Source organism: Asterias amurensis, chromosome 5 (assembly GCF_032118995.1).
Source record: "Asterias amurensis chromosome 5, ASM3211899v1".
NCBI classification, from domain to species: Eukaryota; Metazoa; Echinodermata; class Asteroidea; order Forcipulatida; family Asteriidae; genus Asterias; species Asterias amurensis.
In genome coordinates this window covers 21,801,931-21,818,793 of record NC_092652.1, presented here as the reverse complement: position 1 = coordinate 21,818,793, position 16,863 = coordinate 21,801,931, and the positions used below count along the sequence as shown (strand labels likewise).

Below are 16,863 nucleotides of genomic sequence, written 5' to 3'. Positions count from 1 at the left end.
GGTCCGATGTGACGTCTGGCAGCTGCACTTGCAGTCGTTTGCGTATTATGAATGTAGGTGAAAGGCGCAAATGGACGGGGACTGACCTAGGCTTGAGACCACACTCTCTGGCGTTACTCACGAGCCTCGAAATGTGACTTTAGACGTTCAGGCCTCCATTGATCTCGCTTTGTTTTGAGTTGACGAGCAATATGTTGTTTGTAGCATACATGGAGCCTTTCTAAAGTTGAAACTTCCTTTTCCTACATATTCCTTTCATTTGGGTTCTGGGTCTATAAAGTAAATAATATATAGTTTGCGGTAACACCATGTATGTATAAAAAATACTTGCCAGCTAGAGTTTGTAATAGAGAACTGTCTTTCTTTATTCTCCTAGCGCGGTTAGATTGTTCGGGGGTTCGGGGGACTTCTCAGTTCTGAATAGAACAGTAATTAAGTTCGATATTCAGAGAGTCTATTGCTTCAAAACCATAACAAAAGTGAAGTGAAATGAATTTAAATGAGTGGAGCAGTAAATTGTTACTAATAATATCCCAAATTATTGCTTTCAGGTTGTTACACTGCTGAACGACCTGTACACGTGTTTTGATGAAATCATTGGCAACTTCGACGTGTACAAAGTAAGCGTTGGTCATAATATGGGCAAAATGGTGTAAAAATATGACATGGACAATATTGGTGGGAATGAATTTATTCCAGACACTTCAATGGCGTTTCCACAAACCATACCGATGATTTTATTGTGTTTTCAGTTGTCACACAATCGCTTTTGTTTTTGTCAATTTGTCTTTAAAAAAGTGTATTTTAAAACTTGTTTTGCTACAACTGGACGTTATTCTTTTGAAGTAAACTACCGTTTGGAAGTTGTGGAGCTAATGCTGTCTGATCTGTTAGCCAGGCTTCTGGTGGATGATACCCAAGCCTCCATTCGTATAAGAACTGAAAAGGGGGCAACCCCGTTTCAACTCCAGGAGTATAGGTAACAACGGCTCCTGGAAAAGTAGTTGGTTTGTAGCTCACACCTTGAAGAAACCATGCTAGCAACCATATTCGGGAATTAATTGTTCTCGTTTCGTTTGTCAACAGGTTGAGACAATTGGAGACGCCTACATGGTGGCGTCAGGCCTGCCAATCCGCAACGGTAATGACCATGCGCGAGAAATCGCCAACATGGCGCTGTCATTGCTTGTGGCAGCGGGAACATTCAAAGTGAGACACAGACCGGAATGGAAGCTTCAACTACGGGCTGGCATTCACTCAGGTACACTGCTAAATATTCCATATGCGTGTTTATTCTTAAAAGACATGCTTGAACGAAATGTCAAGTCGTGAACTTTGCTGAATTCCACTTAAATGTTTTCGATGAATAAGGAAATCGAGTTATATGATTATGAAAAGGTTTCAATTGTGTAAAAAAAACAATCATTTTGTATGCCCTTATCCAGAGCTTTTCTGCGAGATTTGCGAAAATCCCCGTTACGTAATCACTCTCAAAACGTCATAAGTAGATAAAACCGCTTTGTTGGAGCGTGGCAAACAAAGCAAACTCCCACAAATGACGTCAGCGGCACTGTCCTTTGACGCCCGCTCTCAACGGCAGAAGTGTTTTTAGTTTTTCAAAAAACCTCTAGGTAGGGACCTGATTTTTTAATCGACAATTACGAAAAGTTCAGAAGTGTACACATATCAAAATTACATTAAAATGGTGAACAAGTGCATTATAAACAAGTAAAAATACCATTTATGTTATAAGGTGTTATAAGGCATGATCACCATTGTTAGTTACTGAAAACAAATTTTAGAATGAAAACTTACTTGGTTACGAGCAATGGAGAGTTGTTGATGTTACAATATTGCGAGATTAATTCACTCTGAAGTGACGTAGTTTTTGAGTAAGAGGTCATCTGAAAGCACACAAATGAGAGCAACAAGAATATTATTGAAGCCAAGTTACACGGGTTTGTTATTTTATGCATAAAGTGAGAATACTAATCTTTGACAATATTACCAAAGGTGTCCTGTGTCTTTTATTCGGTTTAAGCCACGGTTTCAATACATGTAACTACATTATAAAGAGTGGCAATCGGACGTCTGTCTAATGGTTTGTGGCATGGCATTGTTGTGAAGTATCAATGTTTCTTTGGTTTGCGCGGGAAGCCGCATGTGTACTAACTTTAGCCTGTTTGAGATATGGTGGACACTGTAGGAGCACCAATTGGAGCACTGTTTAAAGTCACCTGAAAGTGGTATTTTTTCAAAATAAAGCTTTTGTCACTAATATATGTATTTTGATGTGTGGAATGTGAATAAACAGTTAACTAAGGTTTTAAACAAATTAGTTCTTATGTTATTTACAAATTTAAGAGTAGACCCCGACCCGAGAGGGCGCTTTTCGTGACGTCAATCGAAGCAGACTTTGCCTGTAATGCGTAGAGTAAACACAATTGCAAAGTACATGTACGGACCAAGTCGTGAGTTCGTACGTTTCAAAAACAAAAATTTTGGGTTTTTTCGGCAATGCCGACCAAGTGTATTGCTGCTGAACGCAGAAAAGCACTTTGTGAAATGTACCAACTCACGACTTGGACGTACATGTACTTTGCACGTGTGTTTACTATACGCATTGCAGGCAAAGTTTGCCTCGATTGACGTCACAAAAGGGGTAGGCGGAGTCAGCCCCCCAAAAAACAACTTTATATATTTTTTAAACATATAAATGGTGACAAACAATTGCTAAAAAAAATGTTTTATTGTTCGTAAACATTATACTCTTATGTTTGAAAAAAAAATATATATTCAGGTGACTTTAAGTTTGGGTGACACTGGCAAATTTACCCAAACCTAATAATGTTGTAATATTGTATCTGCCATACGTCAACAAGGGCTCATTTTCTTAACATTTTTGTTCTTAACACTTTTTGTCTTGGAATATAATCTACTGCTGTTGATAAGATAATGTCGGAATTTGAAAGACCCTGATAGGTACTGACGTCATGATTATTAACAATGTATGTAATAACTGTCAATTTGGCTCATAGTTATACCTTTTTGAGGGGGTTACAATCCGTTTGTAACCGGATACAATGCAATAAACAAAAGTAAAGAAAAGAAGAAAAAACGAAGCTCGAGGTAAATGAACTCAGGACATTCTTCAAAGTGTCAAAAATTAAAAACAGATTTATGATTGACATTATCATTGATGCAGGTCCATGCGTGTCTGGAGTGGTTGGTCTTAAGATGCCAAGATACTGTCTGTTTGGTGATACAGTCAACACAGCGTCCAGGATGGAATCAAACGGAGAACGTAATTACACAATACATTTTGTTTCTTTAAATCAAAGTAATGATTCGAGTAGATTGGTTTTTCGGTCTCCATTTTGATTTATTCCAAGTAGAATTTTCCTCCACAAATAGGATCAAGTGTTCTCAATCGCCTCCTTTTCATCTTTCTATTGGCTTTTTTTTTTAGGTATGGTGGACACTATAAGTGCACTGCTTGGTTTGGGTGTATACAGACAGATTTATCCTCACCACATGGTGTCCCATAATGTGTCAAGTGTTTCATCTCAAAATGGAGTATGAATTGAGCTGTGCTTACTTAGATCCACTTGGTTCCATTTGACTTACACCAATATTGATACCCTTTATTTACATCAATTATACCGTTTAGAGGCCGTAGCGTCCACGAAGCGGTATTAAAATGTCATGGCTATGCATCTGATTTACTTGGTCGAACAAAGGGAGATCAAAGAGAAAATTCAACTTAATGTCATGCCCTTGATTGCACTTTTCTAATGGTCCAATATCATTAATTTGTTATTATATTTTATGAACATGTTGTTATTTTTGTTGTATGCCCAAATATACGCTCGGGTTTTTTTTTCTGATAAAAAAATAATATTTGCCCATGTCTGCGCTCCAGAAAACGTCTGTTGTTGCCAGTCTGATTTGAAGCTTTACCAATAATTCCCCTTTTTGTTTCACAGATGGATGAATGTAATATTTGATTTTAAAGTTTCCAGACATCTGCACGTCTAAGTTTACTAAACAAAACATTATTTCTGGTCATGTCTTGGCGCATTTGTGATGATTCTTCTCTAGCCATTTAACTCCCTGCAGGAGGAAGGTCTTTTCACAAATACTCAATTTCACTCTAGTCTTCGCTGTCTGTTGCCGTGCAATGCCCCTATAATTTATGTACTTAGTTCATCTCTCCATCTTCTGTTCTGTCTCCCTGTTTTATTTGTCCGGTTTCTTGGAGTCGGTCCAGTATTACGTGGATGGAGACGCAATAATTAAGAATAAATGCTTTGTGAAATTCCGTCAGTCAATATTCAGCAATTAGATGAGTGCTCTCTTATTTCCTCTCTCCCCATTTCTGAAAGTCATCTAGTAATTTTGGTATGGGTTTAACTACTATTTGACTGCCGACCTTGAGTTTCAGATAATAAGGGACACATCTTTTACAACTTTGCATGATGCACTTCGTAATATCAGTTTCAAGATTAAACCTTTTACTGTAAGAGGTTTCTTACAATATTGTTCGCGTGAATTCGGTTCGACTTCAGTTTAGACAATGTTGTTTCCATGTTGCAAAATGTGCACATGCAAATCACAAGGAGAATGAGACACAATGAAGCAGAGGCGAACATGGAGTCATATTCAAAAGACCAATATTGCGTCTAGAAATGCCTTTATAAAACAAGATACTGGATGGACTTCAGATCAAGAACACTACAGGGAACGGAACATGGCACACAAAAAACAGTCAAATACAAGCTAACGAGCTCGAAACAACCATATCTACAAACACTCAAAGACAAAACAGAAGAAGCTATACTCTGGAAAATTTGAGACATGCTTTTGTGTGAGTTTTTTTACGAAACCCACGGATGACGCTGACTTTATGTTGTCATATCTTGCTTAAAGTTGTAGTATAAATAATTACAGCTAATGTTTTTCCAGAAATGTTCTGGATCAAAGGGGAATTCGTGATGTAGCAGTGACTTAAAGGCAGTGGACACTATTGGTAATTACTCAAAATAATTATTGGCATAAAACTGGGGAGAAGTTGATGGTATAAAACATTGTGAGAAACGGCTCCCTCTGAAGTGCCATAGGTTTAGAGAAAGACGTAATTTTCCACGAATTTGATTTCGAGACCTCAGATTTAGAACTTGAGGTCTCGAAATCAACCATCTAAACGCACACAACTTCGTGTGACAAGGGTGTTTTTTCTTTCATTATTATCTCGCAAGTTCGATGACCGATTGAGCTCAAATTTGCACAGGTTTGTTATTTTATGCATATGTTGAGATACACCAAAGAGAAAATTCAACTTAATGTCATGCCCTTGATTGCACTTCTCCAATGGTCCAATATCATTAATTTGTTATTATATTTTATGAACATGTTGTTATTTTTGTTGTATGCCCAAATATACGCTCGGGTTTTTTTTTCTGATAAAAAAATAATATTTGCCCATGTCTGCGCTCCAGAAAACGTCTGTTGTTGCCAGTCTGATTTGAAGCTTTACCAATAATTCCCCTTTTTGTTTCACAGATGGATGAATGTAATATTTGATTTTAAAGTTTCCAGACATCTGCACGTCTTAGTTTACTAAACACAACATTATTTCTGGTCATGTCTTGGCGCATTTGTGATGATTCTTCTCTAGCCATTTAACTCCCTGCAGGAGGAAGGTCTTTTCACAAATACTCAATTTCACTCTAGTCTTCGCTGTCTGTTGCCGTGCAATGCCCCTATAATTTATGTACTTAGTTCATCTCTCCATCTTCTGTTCTGTCTCCCTGTTTTATTTGTCCGGTTTCTTGGAGTCGGTCTAGTATTACGTGGATGGAGACGCAATAATTAAGAATAAATGCTTTGTGAAATTCCGTCAGTCAATATTCAGCAATTAGATGAGTGCTCTCTTATTTCCTCTCTCCCCATTTCTGAAAGTCATCTAGTAATTTTGGTATGGGTTTAACTACTATTTGACTGCCGACCTTGAGTTTCAGATAATAAGGGACACATCTTTTACAACTTTGCATGATGCACTTCGTAATATCAGTTTCAAGATTAAACCTTTTACTGTAAGAGGTTTCTTACAATATTGTTCGCGTGAATTCGGTTCGACTTCAGTTTAGACAATGTTGTTTCCATGTTGCAAAATGTGCACATGCAAATCACAAGGAGAATGAGACACAATGAAGCAGAGGCGAACATGGAGTCATATTCAAAAGACCAATATTGCGTCTAGAAATGCCTTTATAAAACAAGATACTGGATGGACTTCAGATCAAGAACACTACAGGGAACGGAACATGGCACACAAAAAACAGTCAAATACAAGCTAACGAGCTCGAAACAACCATATCTACAAACACTCAAAGACAAAACAGAAGAAGCTATACTCTGGAAAATTTGAGACATGCTTTTGTGTGAGTTTTTTTACGAAACCCACGGATGACGCTGACTTTATGTTGTCATATCTTGCTTAAAGTTGTAGTATAAATAATTACAGCTAATGTTTTTCCAGAAATGTTCTGGATCAAAGGGGAATTCGTGATGTAGCAGTGACTTAAAGGCAGTGGACACTATTGGTAATTACTCAAAATAATTATTGGCATAAAACTGGGGAGAAGTTGATGGTATAAAACATTGTGAGAAACGGCTCCCTCTGAAGTGCCATAGGTTTAGAGAAAGACGTAATTTTCCACGAATTTGATTTCGAGACCTCAGATTTAGAACTTGAGGTCTCGAAATCAACCATCTAAACGCACACAACTTCGTGTGACAAGGGTGTTTTTTCTTTCATTATTATCTCGCAAGTTCGATGACCGATTGAGCTCAAATTTGCACAGGTTTGTTATTTTATGCATATGTTGAGATACACCAAATGTGAAGACTATTCTTTGACAATTACCAATAGTGTCCACTGCCTTTAAGGTTAAAGATATATTACCATGGGGCGTACCGTGCCTTAGTAGTTACGAGAAGAGGGCTCAATCTCTTGTGTTTTCTGATCCGAACTTTGTGGGTTCGAGTCCCGGTCTTGACACTATAGACCTTTAACCCTTTAGTCCCTGCACCGCCCGAGTGTGCTGAAACCCAATTTCTCAAGATTCTTGCAGTAAATTACTGGAATCGTAGTTCAAATTTTAAAAGATAGCCATGGCTTGATGTGTATGCACAACTTTTTACCCTTTCGGTAATATTTGTATAAAAGTACAAGTTCTCATGGGAACAATAAATGCCTCTCGTTAAACGGCTACGGTAATTTTTATGGCGAATATTTTTGTGCACGGATAAAATGAACACAATAGCTTTTCAAGGCTTTTGTCTGGCTCAATGCTCATACTGATTAAATGCGAAGGCGTTAATTTTCGACAATATCATCATAAATGATGAACAGCTTCCTGTTTACTAATGAGCGTTTTATTTTTCGTAAGAGCTAAATTATTTCATCATCATTAGCTTCGACAAGTCAACTGTGAAGGGAGAATTAATAACGATCTATAACAACTAGATATATTAACAAATGCGTAGACCTACTAATGACTATCGAGTTTTCTTTTGATGTTCCTTTTTTTCTACACACACAAGCTAGCGAGGTTTCCTCGTACCGCATACAGTGTATCGCTATATGCGGCTGGGCGGTACAGTGGCTAAATGGTTATGACGGTGTGGCCATCTTGATTTTACTCCATTCCAACTCATTGTAACCAAGCTGTGGCCTGACGAAATAATAGTCTGGTGCCATGTTTGCGCAATGACTGTTAGCATTCATTACTTTTATTGGAACATGGTAACATGACCAAGATAGTAACAGCGTGATAAAGGTGTATTGTGTCCTTGAGCATGATATTTGAGCATGATATTTTCCATCGCCGTCGTTGGGATAACAAGTCCCGTATAACCGTACTTACCGTTAAAAGACCAGCCCAATTTCACCTCTAGTAATCTTACCAACAAACAATAGCTTGTATTTTTGCTGTCTCTGTTTTTTGCACTGTTTTCGTTGTGCAATGCTTTCCTGATCTGGTTAAGGAAGGTACTGTGATAAGGTTGTCTTTTTGTACAATTCGTGGTCTTTTTAACCTTTTATATGGAGGGGTCTTGTGTCGTTTGTGCATTTTAATGGTGTTTTTTTCTCGTTTTAACTACCCTTTTATTGTATTAACTACCATACTGTACATAATAGACCACAAATCAGCTTTTTACTGCTAGTGTCCTTTAATCAATACTGAAGAAATAAATAAACCATTAGTAATAATAATAATAATAACAATATACTACAATTTTATTGGGTCACAGCTGGTCTGTTTGTACAATCTCTTTGCAGTTTTAAATTGTGCATACTATTGTATATTTTATACTTTTCCATTGTTTATTGTTAATTTCTTTAATTGCTTGTCATTGTTCGCTTGATTTTGAACTTATTTTTATATCTTGTTGTTTTTGCTGATTATCTAAATTTTTAATGTTTCTCTGTATTAGCGCCATGGAGCATTGTTTTCGATGACTATGGCGCTATATAAAGTTTTACTATTATTATTATTATTATTATTATTATTATTATTATTATTATTATTATTATTATTATTATTATTATTATTATTATTATTATTATTATTATTATTATTATTATTATTATTATTATTATTATTATTATTATTATTATTATTATTATTATTATTATTATTATTATTATTATTATTATTATTATTATTATTATTATTATTATTATTATTATTATTATTATTATTATTATTATTATTATTATTATTATTATTATTATTATTATTATTATTATTATTATTATTATTATTATTATTATTATTATTATTATTATTATTATTATTATTATTATTATTATTATTATTATTATTATTATTATTATTATTATTATTATTATTATTATTATTATTATTATTATTATTATTATTATTATTATTATTATTATTATTATTATTATTATTATTATTATTATATTATTATTATTATTATTATTATTATTATTATTATTATTATTATTATTATTATTATTATTATTATTATTATTATTATTATTATTATTATTATTATTATTATTATTATTATTATTATTATTATTATTATTATTATTATTATTATTGTTACTGCACGTAAAAGAAATTCAAATAACTGACTGTAGAAGATGGGGTTTATGGTTCAAATAGCAAACACCCTTGTTTAAAAGTTTCCACAAGCTTTCGAGCTACAATGTTTACGTTCAATTATGTCTCATGATTTGTTTCGTTACCAGAAACATATACTAATATTAAAAACAATAACCTCAAGATTCCAATAAAACGTATAAATCAATATCTCATCACTGATTATTTTTTCAGAGGGTATGGGTACTTTTTACACAATGTCCACAGATTTACATTTAACTTAACAAGTTTGAAGATAGTAATAGTAGAAAGCTTCCCTTAAAATATTACTTGCTGAGGTGGTTTTTAAGAAATGAGTACAAAAATAATTTTAGCATCAGTTTTACAATGTAAATACGTATTAACCAGTTATGGTATTTTACCTTTACCACAACATACCATAACTGGTTAATACGTTTTTACATGCTTGAATAATTTTTGTCTCACTGACGACTGAGACGAAAATTATTTTCGTGTGGCATTGCTTTATTCATTTTTCAAAACTACAGCGCCTCAGCAAGTAACATTTTAAGTGAAGCTTTCGATCATTATTATCTTCAAACTGAGTAAATTTAATGTAAATTTGTAGACATTACGTTTTATGTTCAAAAAAATACCCAATTCATATTAGGGCTTGAAAGTGTACGTTTTATGGAGGCGCAATGTAAATCAATACATTATTAACATTTTATTCTAACAATTACATTCATCGTCTCCAACAGCTCTGAAGATTCACATCAGCCACAGTACCGAAGTGATCCTAGACTCCTTCAAGGAGTTCATCGTTCAGGAACGAGGGGAGGTAGAGATGAAGGTACGCCAACACTTCTCTCTGTGTATATTTTGTAGAATTAATGCATTTCCAAAAAAAATAACTGATGAAAAGAAATGCTAAATCCGCTCGATTTAATGTGTTATTGTTGTCAACTCAATTAGTGTTCTAAAGTCTCTTACAAAATATGTAGCAGTGTTTTTACGCCGAAACTCGAGTGGTTATTGTCTCGCCTCTTCTCAACATGAAGCTAAAAGGGGTTTGTACTTCCAGCAAGACACAAAACACACACGTTTACAGAGGTCCTTTTCGAAACGACTGGATTTAGCTTTGAATTCGGCGCAGGCTAGCTTGGCCCCGCGGTTGTTTTGACAATTGCACGTGCTTTGCCTATTATTATAACGCGTCCGGGTTTCAGATGAGATGGCGGAGCCTGAAGCCGAATCCAAAGCCGAAGCCGTGGTTTCGAAAAAGGCCAGAGATTAAAACTAACTTGCAACAAATTTACGCGACCTAAACAATTATTATGTAATGTTCACTTGTTATCAAAGACTGGACAATTGAAGAGGCTGAAACCTCCTTTAAAATTAATCGAACGTTCAAGCTAGTAGAATGGGATACTTCCTGTGACAAAAGGTGGCAGAAAACTGACCAGGTAAATCCATTGTTCTCGGAAATGTGCGCAAGCTCATAAGTTTATGATTAACTTGGTAAGTCTGCTGCCACCTAGCGTTCTTAAGTCTCCCATTGTAATGACTGTGATAGAAAACCATCGTCACATCACTTGTTTGAGCATTGTTTTTTGAATCTTGGAACTATTGTTCATTTGTTATCCTACAGGGGAAAGGAATGCAGAAAACATTCTGGCTGCTTGGTCGGAGGAAGTGGAAGTGACTGAAGAAGAGGGACAGCACCGTGGCAAGAAATTGGAAAGCTGCACTTTAATTTCTATTTAAACTCAGGAGTGATTATGCACCGAAAATAAAGGGAATTGTTCTTAAAAGCACTGAACACTAATTGTAATTACTCAAAATAATTGTTAGAAAAATTACTTGGTAACGGGCACTGGAGAGTGGAGAGCTGTTCATTAAAGTAAAAGAAAATTGCGAGAAATGGCTTCCTCTAATGTCGTTTTTGGGAAAGAGATATAATTTCTCATCTTAATATTAAAAATGTAGCCCACACCTTAAAGAGGCCTACAGGCTTTGTGTGTCTGGCGACTTGCATGAAAAAACAAGTGTTATGAATGTAACGTGAGAACAGTTATGTAATAAACCATTAGGGCGTGACCGCTGGCAAGGCAGCCTCGTGCAGCCCTTCTGTATAATAAACCATTAGGGCGTGACCGCTGGCAGGGCAGCCTCGTGTAGCCCTTATGTGCGGCAGTCCGAATCAAAGATTATAGAGCGCCGCAAGGCGCAAGATGCGGAACTCGGGCTGAAATGTGAAATCCTGCTGGACGCCATTTCGGCAAGTAACTCTTTTGATACAACAGTAGATCAGTGCAGATCAGTGCAAACAATGACCATTCCTATCAATGGGAAACAAAACATTTACTTGCTGAAATGGCGCCCATGCGTATTTCACGTTCCAACAATAGATAAAGCTTCAGTTCCTCATCTTGCGCCTTGCGGCGCTCTATAATCTTTGGTCCGAATCCAGCCAGCTACGAGGTAAGGTGTATCAATCAGTTCCGTCTGTACCTCCCTGTACTCCAACGGACTCGGGCCTATGAGATCAGCTAGCATGGGTAAATACCTTAATATGCCACAAAATACAAAAACAAAAAACTTCAATCGAATCTTTTTGCACTTTGAAAGCACACAAAGTAATGCAACGAGGGTGTTTTTTCTTTCATTATTTTTTTCTTGCAATTTCGATGAACCGAATTTTCACAGGTGTGTCAATGTATGCATAATGTTTGGATAACACAAGTGAGAATACTGGTCGTTGACATTTTTGTGTCCGGTGCTTTTTATAAGGGCGAACAAGTTTCAAATGGCAAACAAACAAAAAAATTTGCGAGAAGCCTACAACAGCTTTCGAGAAACATTTCACTTCGAAGCAGTGTCTTATGAAAAAGATAGCAGTTGTTCATCATGCCCCAAAAATAAAATCTGAGAAACGTTACTGCATTAACGCTCCTCAGAATAAGGGTGCGCTCGTTTAGCTTCCCTGGGTCGACCCCGGTCTGCCCCGATGCGTTCGAATAGCTTTGACGGGGCTCACCCGGGTCAGCCCCCCAGTGCCGTGCTGGGTGGAGTGGGTCACTTGGGGGTGACCTTGGGTGCATGCCGTCACCACAAGAGGGCGAGTATGGACGTTCGATGAGCTCTTGTCAGGGGCTCCCCCGAGTGAGCATTACGGGGTGGACCCGGGGAAGCTTATCGAAGGCAGGCCTGTATAGTCCTATGTAAGGATTATTCTTCCTGCGGGGACATAATACTCTCCGGGTGTTTTCGGCAATATCTTAAAAACGCGACCAACCTTTGAAATGAAAACTCATATGCTAGTTTATTGTTAGCCCTGGCGGCCTTACACTTTCGTTTTGTACTACAGTGTACAGAGAAACAGTCACATACGGGGCTAGATTATTGTATGCATCTACAAAGGATTAAAACAATCGAACGGTTAAACAAACAAAAAAGTATATTATATTGCCTTTAAAACATGGCCTTTTCTCTGCTGGCAACTTGAAATCACATACGCTTTCTGCATTGGGTTCAAGAAGGCGGTGTCGAAGCCAACGGTCAAGTGTTTCGAAAATACTCTCCATGTCCCTATTCATCTGACGTCATCACAAGATCAATCTTACTTGCTCCGTTTTAGGAGCCAGATACCTTAGGCATTATAGGCAGTGGGCACTATATGGTACGCTGTAGTCAAAACAATTAGTAGCATAAAACCTTACTCGGTAACTAGTAATGGGAAGCTGTTGGTTGTATAGAACATTTTCCAAGATTTTGATTTCGAGACCTCAGAATTAGATTTTGAGGTCTCGAAATCAAGCATCTGAAAGCACACAACCTTCTAAACCATCTGAAAAATCAACTTTGTCACACGAAATTGTGCAAACAAGGTTGTTTTTTCTTTCATTATTATCTCGCAACTTCGACGACCAATTGAGCATAATTTTCACAGGTTCGTTATTTTATGCACTTGTTGATATACACCATGAGAAGACTGGTCTTTGAAATAACCAAAAAGTGTCCACTGTCTTTATCAATAATAGTAACAGTAATAAAGACAATTTTTATTTGGATGCATGTGAATTTATCTAGCTTTGTTTATTTATGAGGGTTTTTTTTAGCCGTTAGATATTGATTTAATTTGATGCATGTGCATTTATAGCCTGTAACATATTGTTCTAATTATTTTAAGGTGTTATTTTATTAGCCATTAAATGCCGATCAATATAGCAGAGAAAAGGAGAAACTATAACAGACTTTTGCTAAATAGCTGCTGCGAATTTGTAGGCTGTGCCTATGAATTGTTCAATAAAAATGTTTTTGTTTCTGTGTGTAGTTTGACGCAAAAGAGCGAATGCTCACACAATAATATAGTGAAACTGAATTACTGTTTTGTGATGTGGAGCTTTCAATTTCATATGAAATTCATAATTGGTCTGGGGTTTTTTAAACGACCGGGAAAACCTATGATTAAAATTGTCTTGAGCTTCAACGGATTGTGGTTCATAGATGACGAAAAGAAACATATTCACTGAACTGTTTGTTGATCTTTCATCGAACAGAAGTAAATAATGCGTTATAAATTGTAGACGTCTGGTGCATCATTGGCCACAGAACGGGCCGTCAAATATTCTTCTTGGCGTTGGTATTATTTTGATGAAGAGCGCCAATGACATACTACTTGACTATCAAGTGAATTCAGAAAAGATTCTTTACAATAGTTTATTAAACTTTTATAGAAGGAAACTTACACCAGGGATTCGAACTGACTCTAGCTACCGGGCAATCTCGGTTGTGTGTAATAGTTGCGAGGGCACTGCTTATATTATAGTTGGTATGGCACTGATTTTGTTTACGATTTTGTTTTTTCGCAGAGCTCAGGGGAAGTACTGAGTGCACGCCCCTCTAAATACTTTTCCATGACGCCATAATTCTTACCCAGCATGAGGCTATAGGTGCACCTTCCCATCACCTGCAGTGGCTGCGCCCATCGCCTCGTTTTGAGTTAGCATTGTGGCGTACCTCGTGCATAAATATTAATAAAGGCGTATAGGCCTATACAGTGTTAACACACATCGGTGTACACGGGTATAACCAAAATTAATATATTAATAGTTTCCTGTCCTAAGATAGAACAGAACAATCAGTTTTCATATCAAACACATACCAGCTAATGTTGATGTCCTTCCCCTCAGAAAGAAGTGTTATAAAGTAGTTCCCTCAGAATACATTTTGTTTTCTCTCGAGAAGAACTGAATAAGTTTTCGCTTGAACGAAATATACTTGCGGGGAAAAAAATGGTTGCGGGGAAAAAAAATATAATATTTTCAGAAAACGACAAATCATTAAAAGGAATGACGCAAGTATGTAAAGGGCGATAGATCGAGGAGGTAACACAAGTATATTCACCCGGTACTGTTTATTTATACACGTTAAATTGGTTCTGTGATTACAGGATATAGTGCTGTGGGAAAACAAAATAGTTGCACAGGAATTTATATTTCACGAGGGGAAAAAATACATTGTTTACAAATATTAGTTTTAACAATAAAATAGTAGAATTTACATCACCATCTATGGACAAATTTTAGTTTATGCCTAAGCTGACAGAACATAATCACTTTTACATGCACTGTGTCATGTATACCATTTAGATGCCATTCGTTTCTGAGTACTCATTCATTACGTACACTAACATTGTTCAAAAACTAAAGAGTTGAATCCAACACTTGAATGAGTTCGGTGAGTGACTACACTTTGAAAGTGTTGGATCCAGCGTTTTGTTTGTAAATCTAACATTTTAGTTTTGTTATCCAACGTAAAAAGGGTTAGTTCAACAATTTAAATGTTATTTTAACATTTCTCAAAAATATTCCTTGGAATTGTTTGATCAGTTTTTAAAACGTTAAACTGGCACTTAAATTGTTGACTGAATACTTTAAAATGCTGAATTTAACATAACAAAAATATAAAACGCTGGATTCAACACTTTCAAAGTGTAGTCACTCACCGAACTCATGCAATGTTGGATTTAACTCATTAGTTTTCCGAGTGTACCAGTTTACCAGTAGGCCGCTATATTATACCAGTTTGTATTGTGTTATAATGTAATCATTTAAAAAGACTCTCTGCTAGGGTTGAAACTTCAGGGCTTCAACATTGTTTTGCATTTATTCCCTTTTGTGGTTGGTATAGCAGTTTCAATCAGCTAGTTTTATAATATTTTGTTTTTCTTCCGTGCACTTTTGTCCTGAAAAAAAATATTAAAAAATGACCAAACATGTATCTGTTTATGTTGCTTCACCAATTACACTAATTTCATCAGCCAGAATTAAAGAATTATGTGTGTGTAGATAAAAAAAAAAAAAAGCGGTGTATGATGGTTTTTGTTCATCAACACTTGTTCACATGGTCGTGTAATATTAAACTCGGGTGCCAGGCCGCACAGTATGCACGTGGAGTTATTGGAATTTTAAGGGATTGTGTTCGGTTGGGAATTGGAACCCATCTGTTTGATTCAATTCTAAAGTTGTATTAACCATGAAACTAGTCTTTGAAAATTTCTTTTCAAAAGGGGGTAGCTTTTTTTTAAATATCGCCGAAGTTCTGGAGTGATTATGGCCACGCAGGAAGAAAATCTGCTATTGAAATACATAACCTGGGAAACGTATGTGCCAGGAGCGCCTCTCAGATATTTTGGAATTAAAACTAAGTATCTTTTTCCATAATCACATTACTGCAAAATGAAATGTTCTCAAAAAGCATGTACTATCCAAAGCAATCAATTAATTTCCAGTCATTACCAATCGGATGCAGACCCTGTAACAAATGTTATGGCAATTGAAACAATTCGCATGGGGAACATTAATTACAGCCCATGGAAAAAGAATAGTATGAATAGAATGATTTCCCTTGCGGTTAATTAATTGATAAATGAAAAAAATAAAATATTGAGTTGTTTTCTTTTTTTCTTGAATGTATTGAATGATTTCTGTTTTATACATCACTGCGTGGGTAAAAGTCTGTTTAATATTGATTTTGTGTTTCGGTTTTTTGGGGTGCTCCCTCTGAAAAAATGTATAGTTTTCGAGAAAGAAGTAATTTTCCACGAATTTGATTTCAAGACCTCAAGATTAGATTTTGAGGTCTCGAAATCAAGCATATAATATGAAAGCACACAACTTCGTGTGGCAAGGGTGTTTTTTTTCCATTATTATCTTACAACTTTGACGACCACGATTAAGCTCAAATTTTCACAGGTTTGTTATGCATAAGGTTGAGATACACCTAGTGAGAAGACTAGTCTTTGACAAATACCAATAGTGTCTTTAAAGCCTACGAATGTAAATGCATGGCGATTTCTGACGTCACGGGCCTGTTTTTGAAGCAAGTGAAGTTTTTCGCACAGTATATTCGTTGCGAATTTTTAACGTCTTATTTCGTTTCGAATTAGCATTCGGAGGACGGATGAACCGGGCCAGCTTGATTCATCTAACCATTGACTAGCGACTTCATCAATCTCCATTAACACCACAGAATTCCGACAATTGTCTTTTGACTTCGAGTACTTGACACCACGTCCAAGTAACCGTGGAGTGTCGAGTATGGTCCTAGAGCGGTCCTTCCATGGCAAAATAATCTAACTCGAAAAACGTTTGTTTCGTATAGTAACAAATAAGATAATTTCTGGGTAAATTGGGGCGTTTTCTATTTCAAAGTTTCA

The 16,863-nt window shown here is 36.1% G+C and overlaps 1 protein-coding gene across 1 annotated transcript in view; it reads left to right on the top strand.

Annotated features, from left to right (window-relative positions):
- Positions 1-10,876, top strand: part of LOC139937271 (atrial natriuretic peptide receptor 1-like) — a 29,028-nt gene extending 18,152 nt beyond the window's left edge. The window contains exons 16-20 of the mRNA XM_071932371.1: positions 552-620; positions 1,087-1,261; positions 3,206-3,304; positions 9,902-9,993; positions 10,792-10,876. Coding sequence (XP_071788472.1) covers positions 552-620; positions 1,087-1,261; positions 3,206-3,304; positions 9,902-9,993; positions 10,792-10,845 — 489 coding nt within the window. The 3' untranslated portion in view covers positions 10,846-10,876. The remainder of the gene's footprint in view (positions 1-551; positions 621-1,086; positions 1,262-3,205; positions 3,305-9,901; positions 9,994-10,791) is intronic.
- The last annotated feature ends 5,987 nt before the right edge of the window (positions 10,877-16,863 follow it).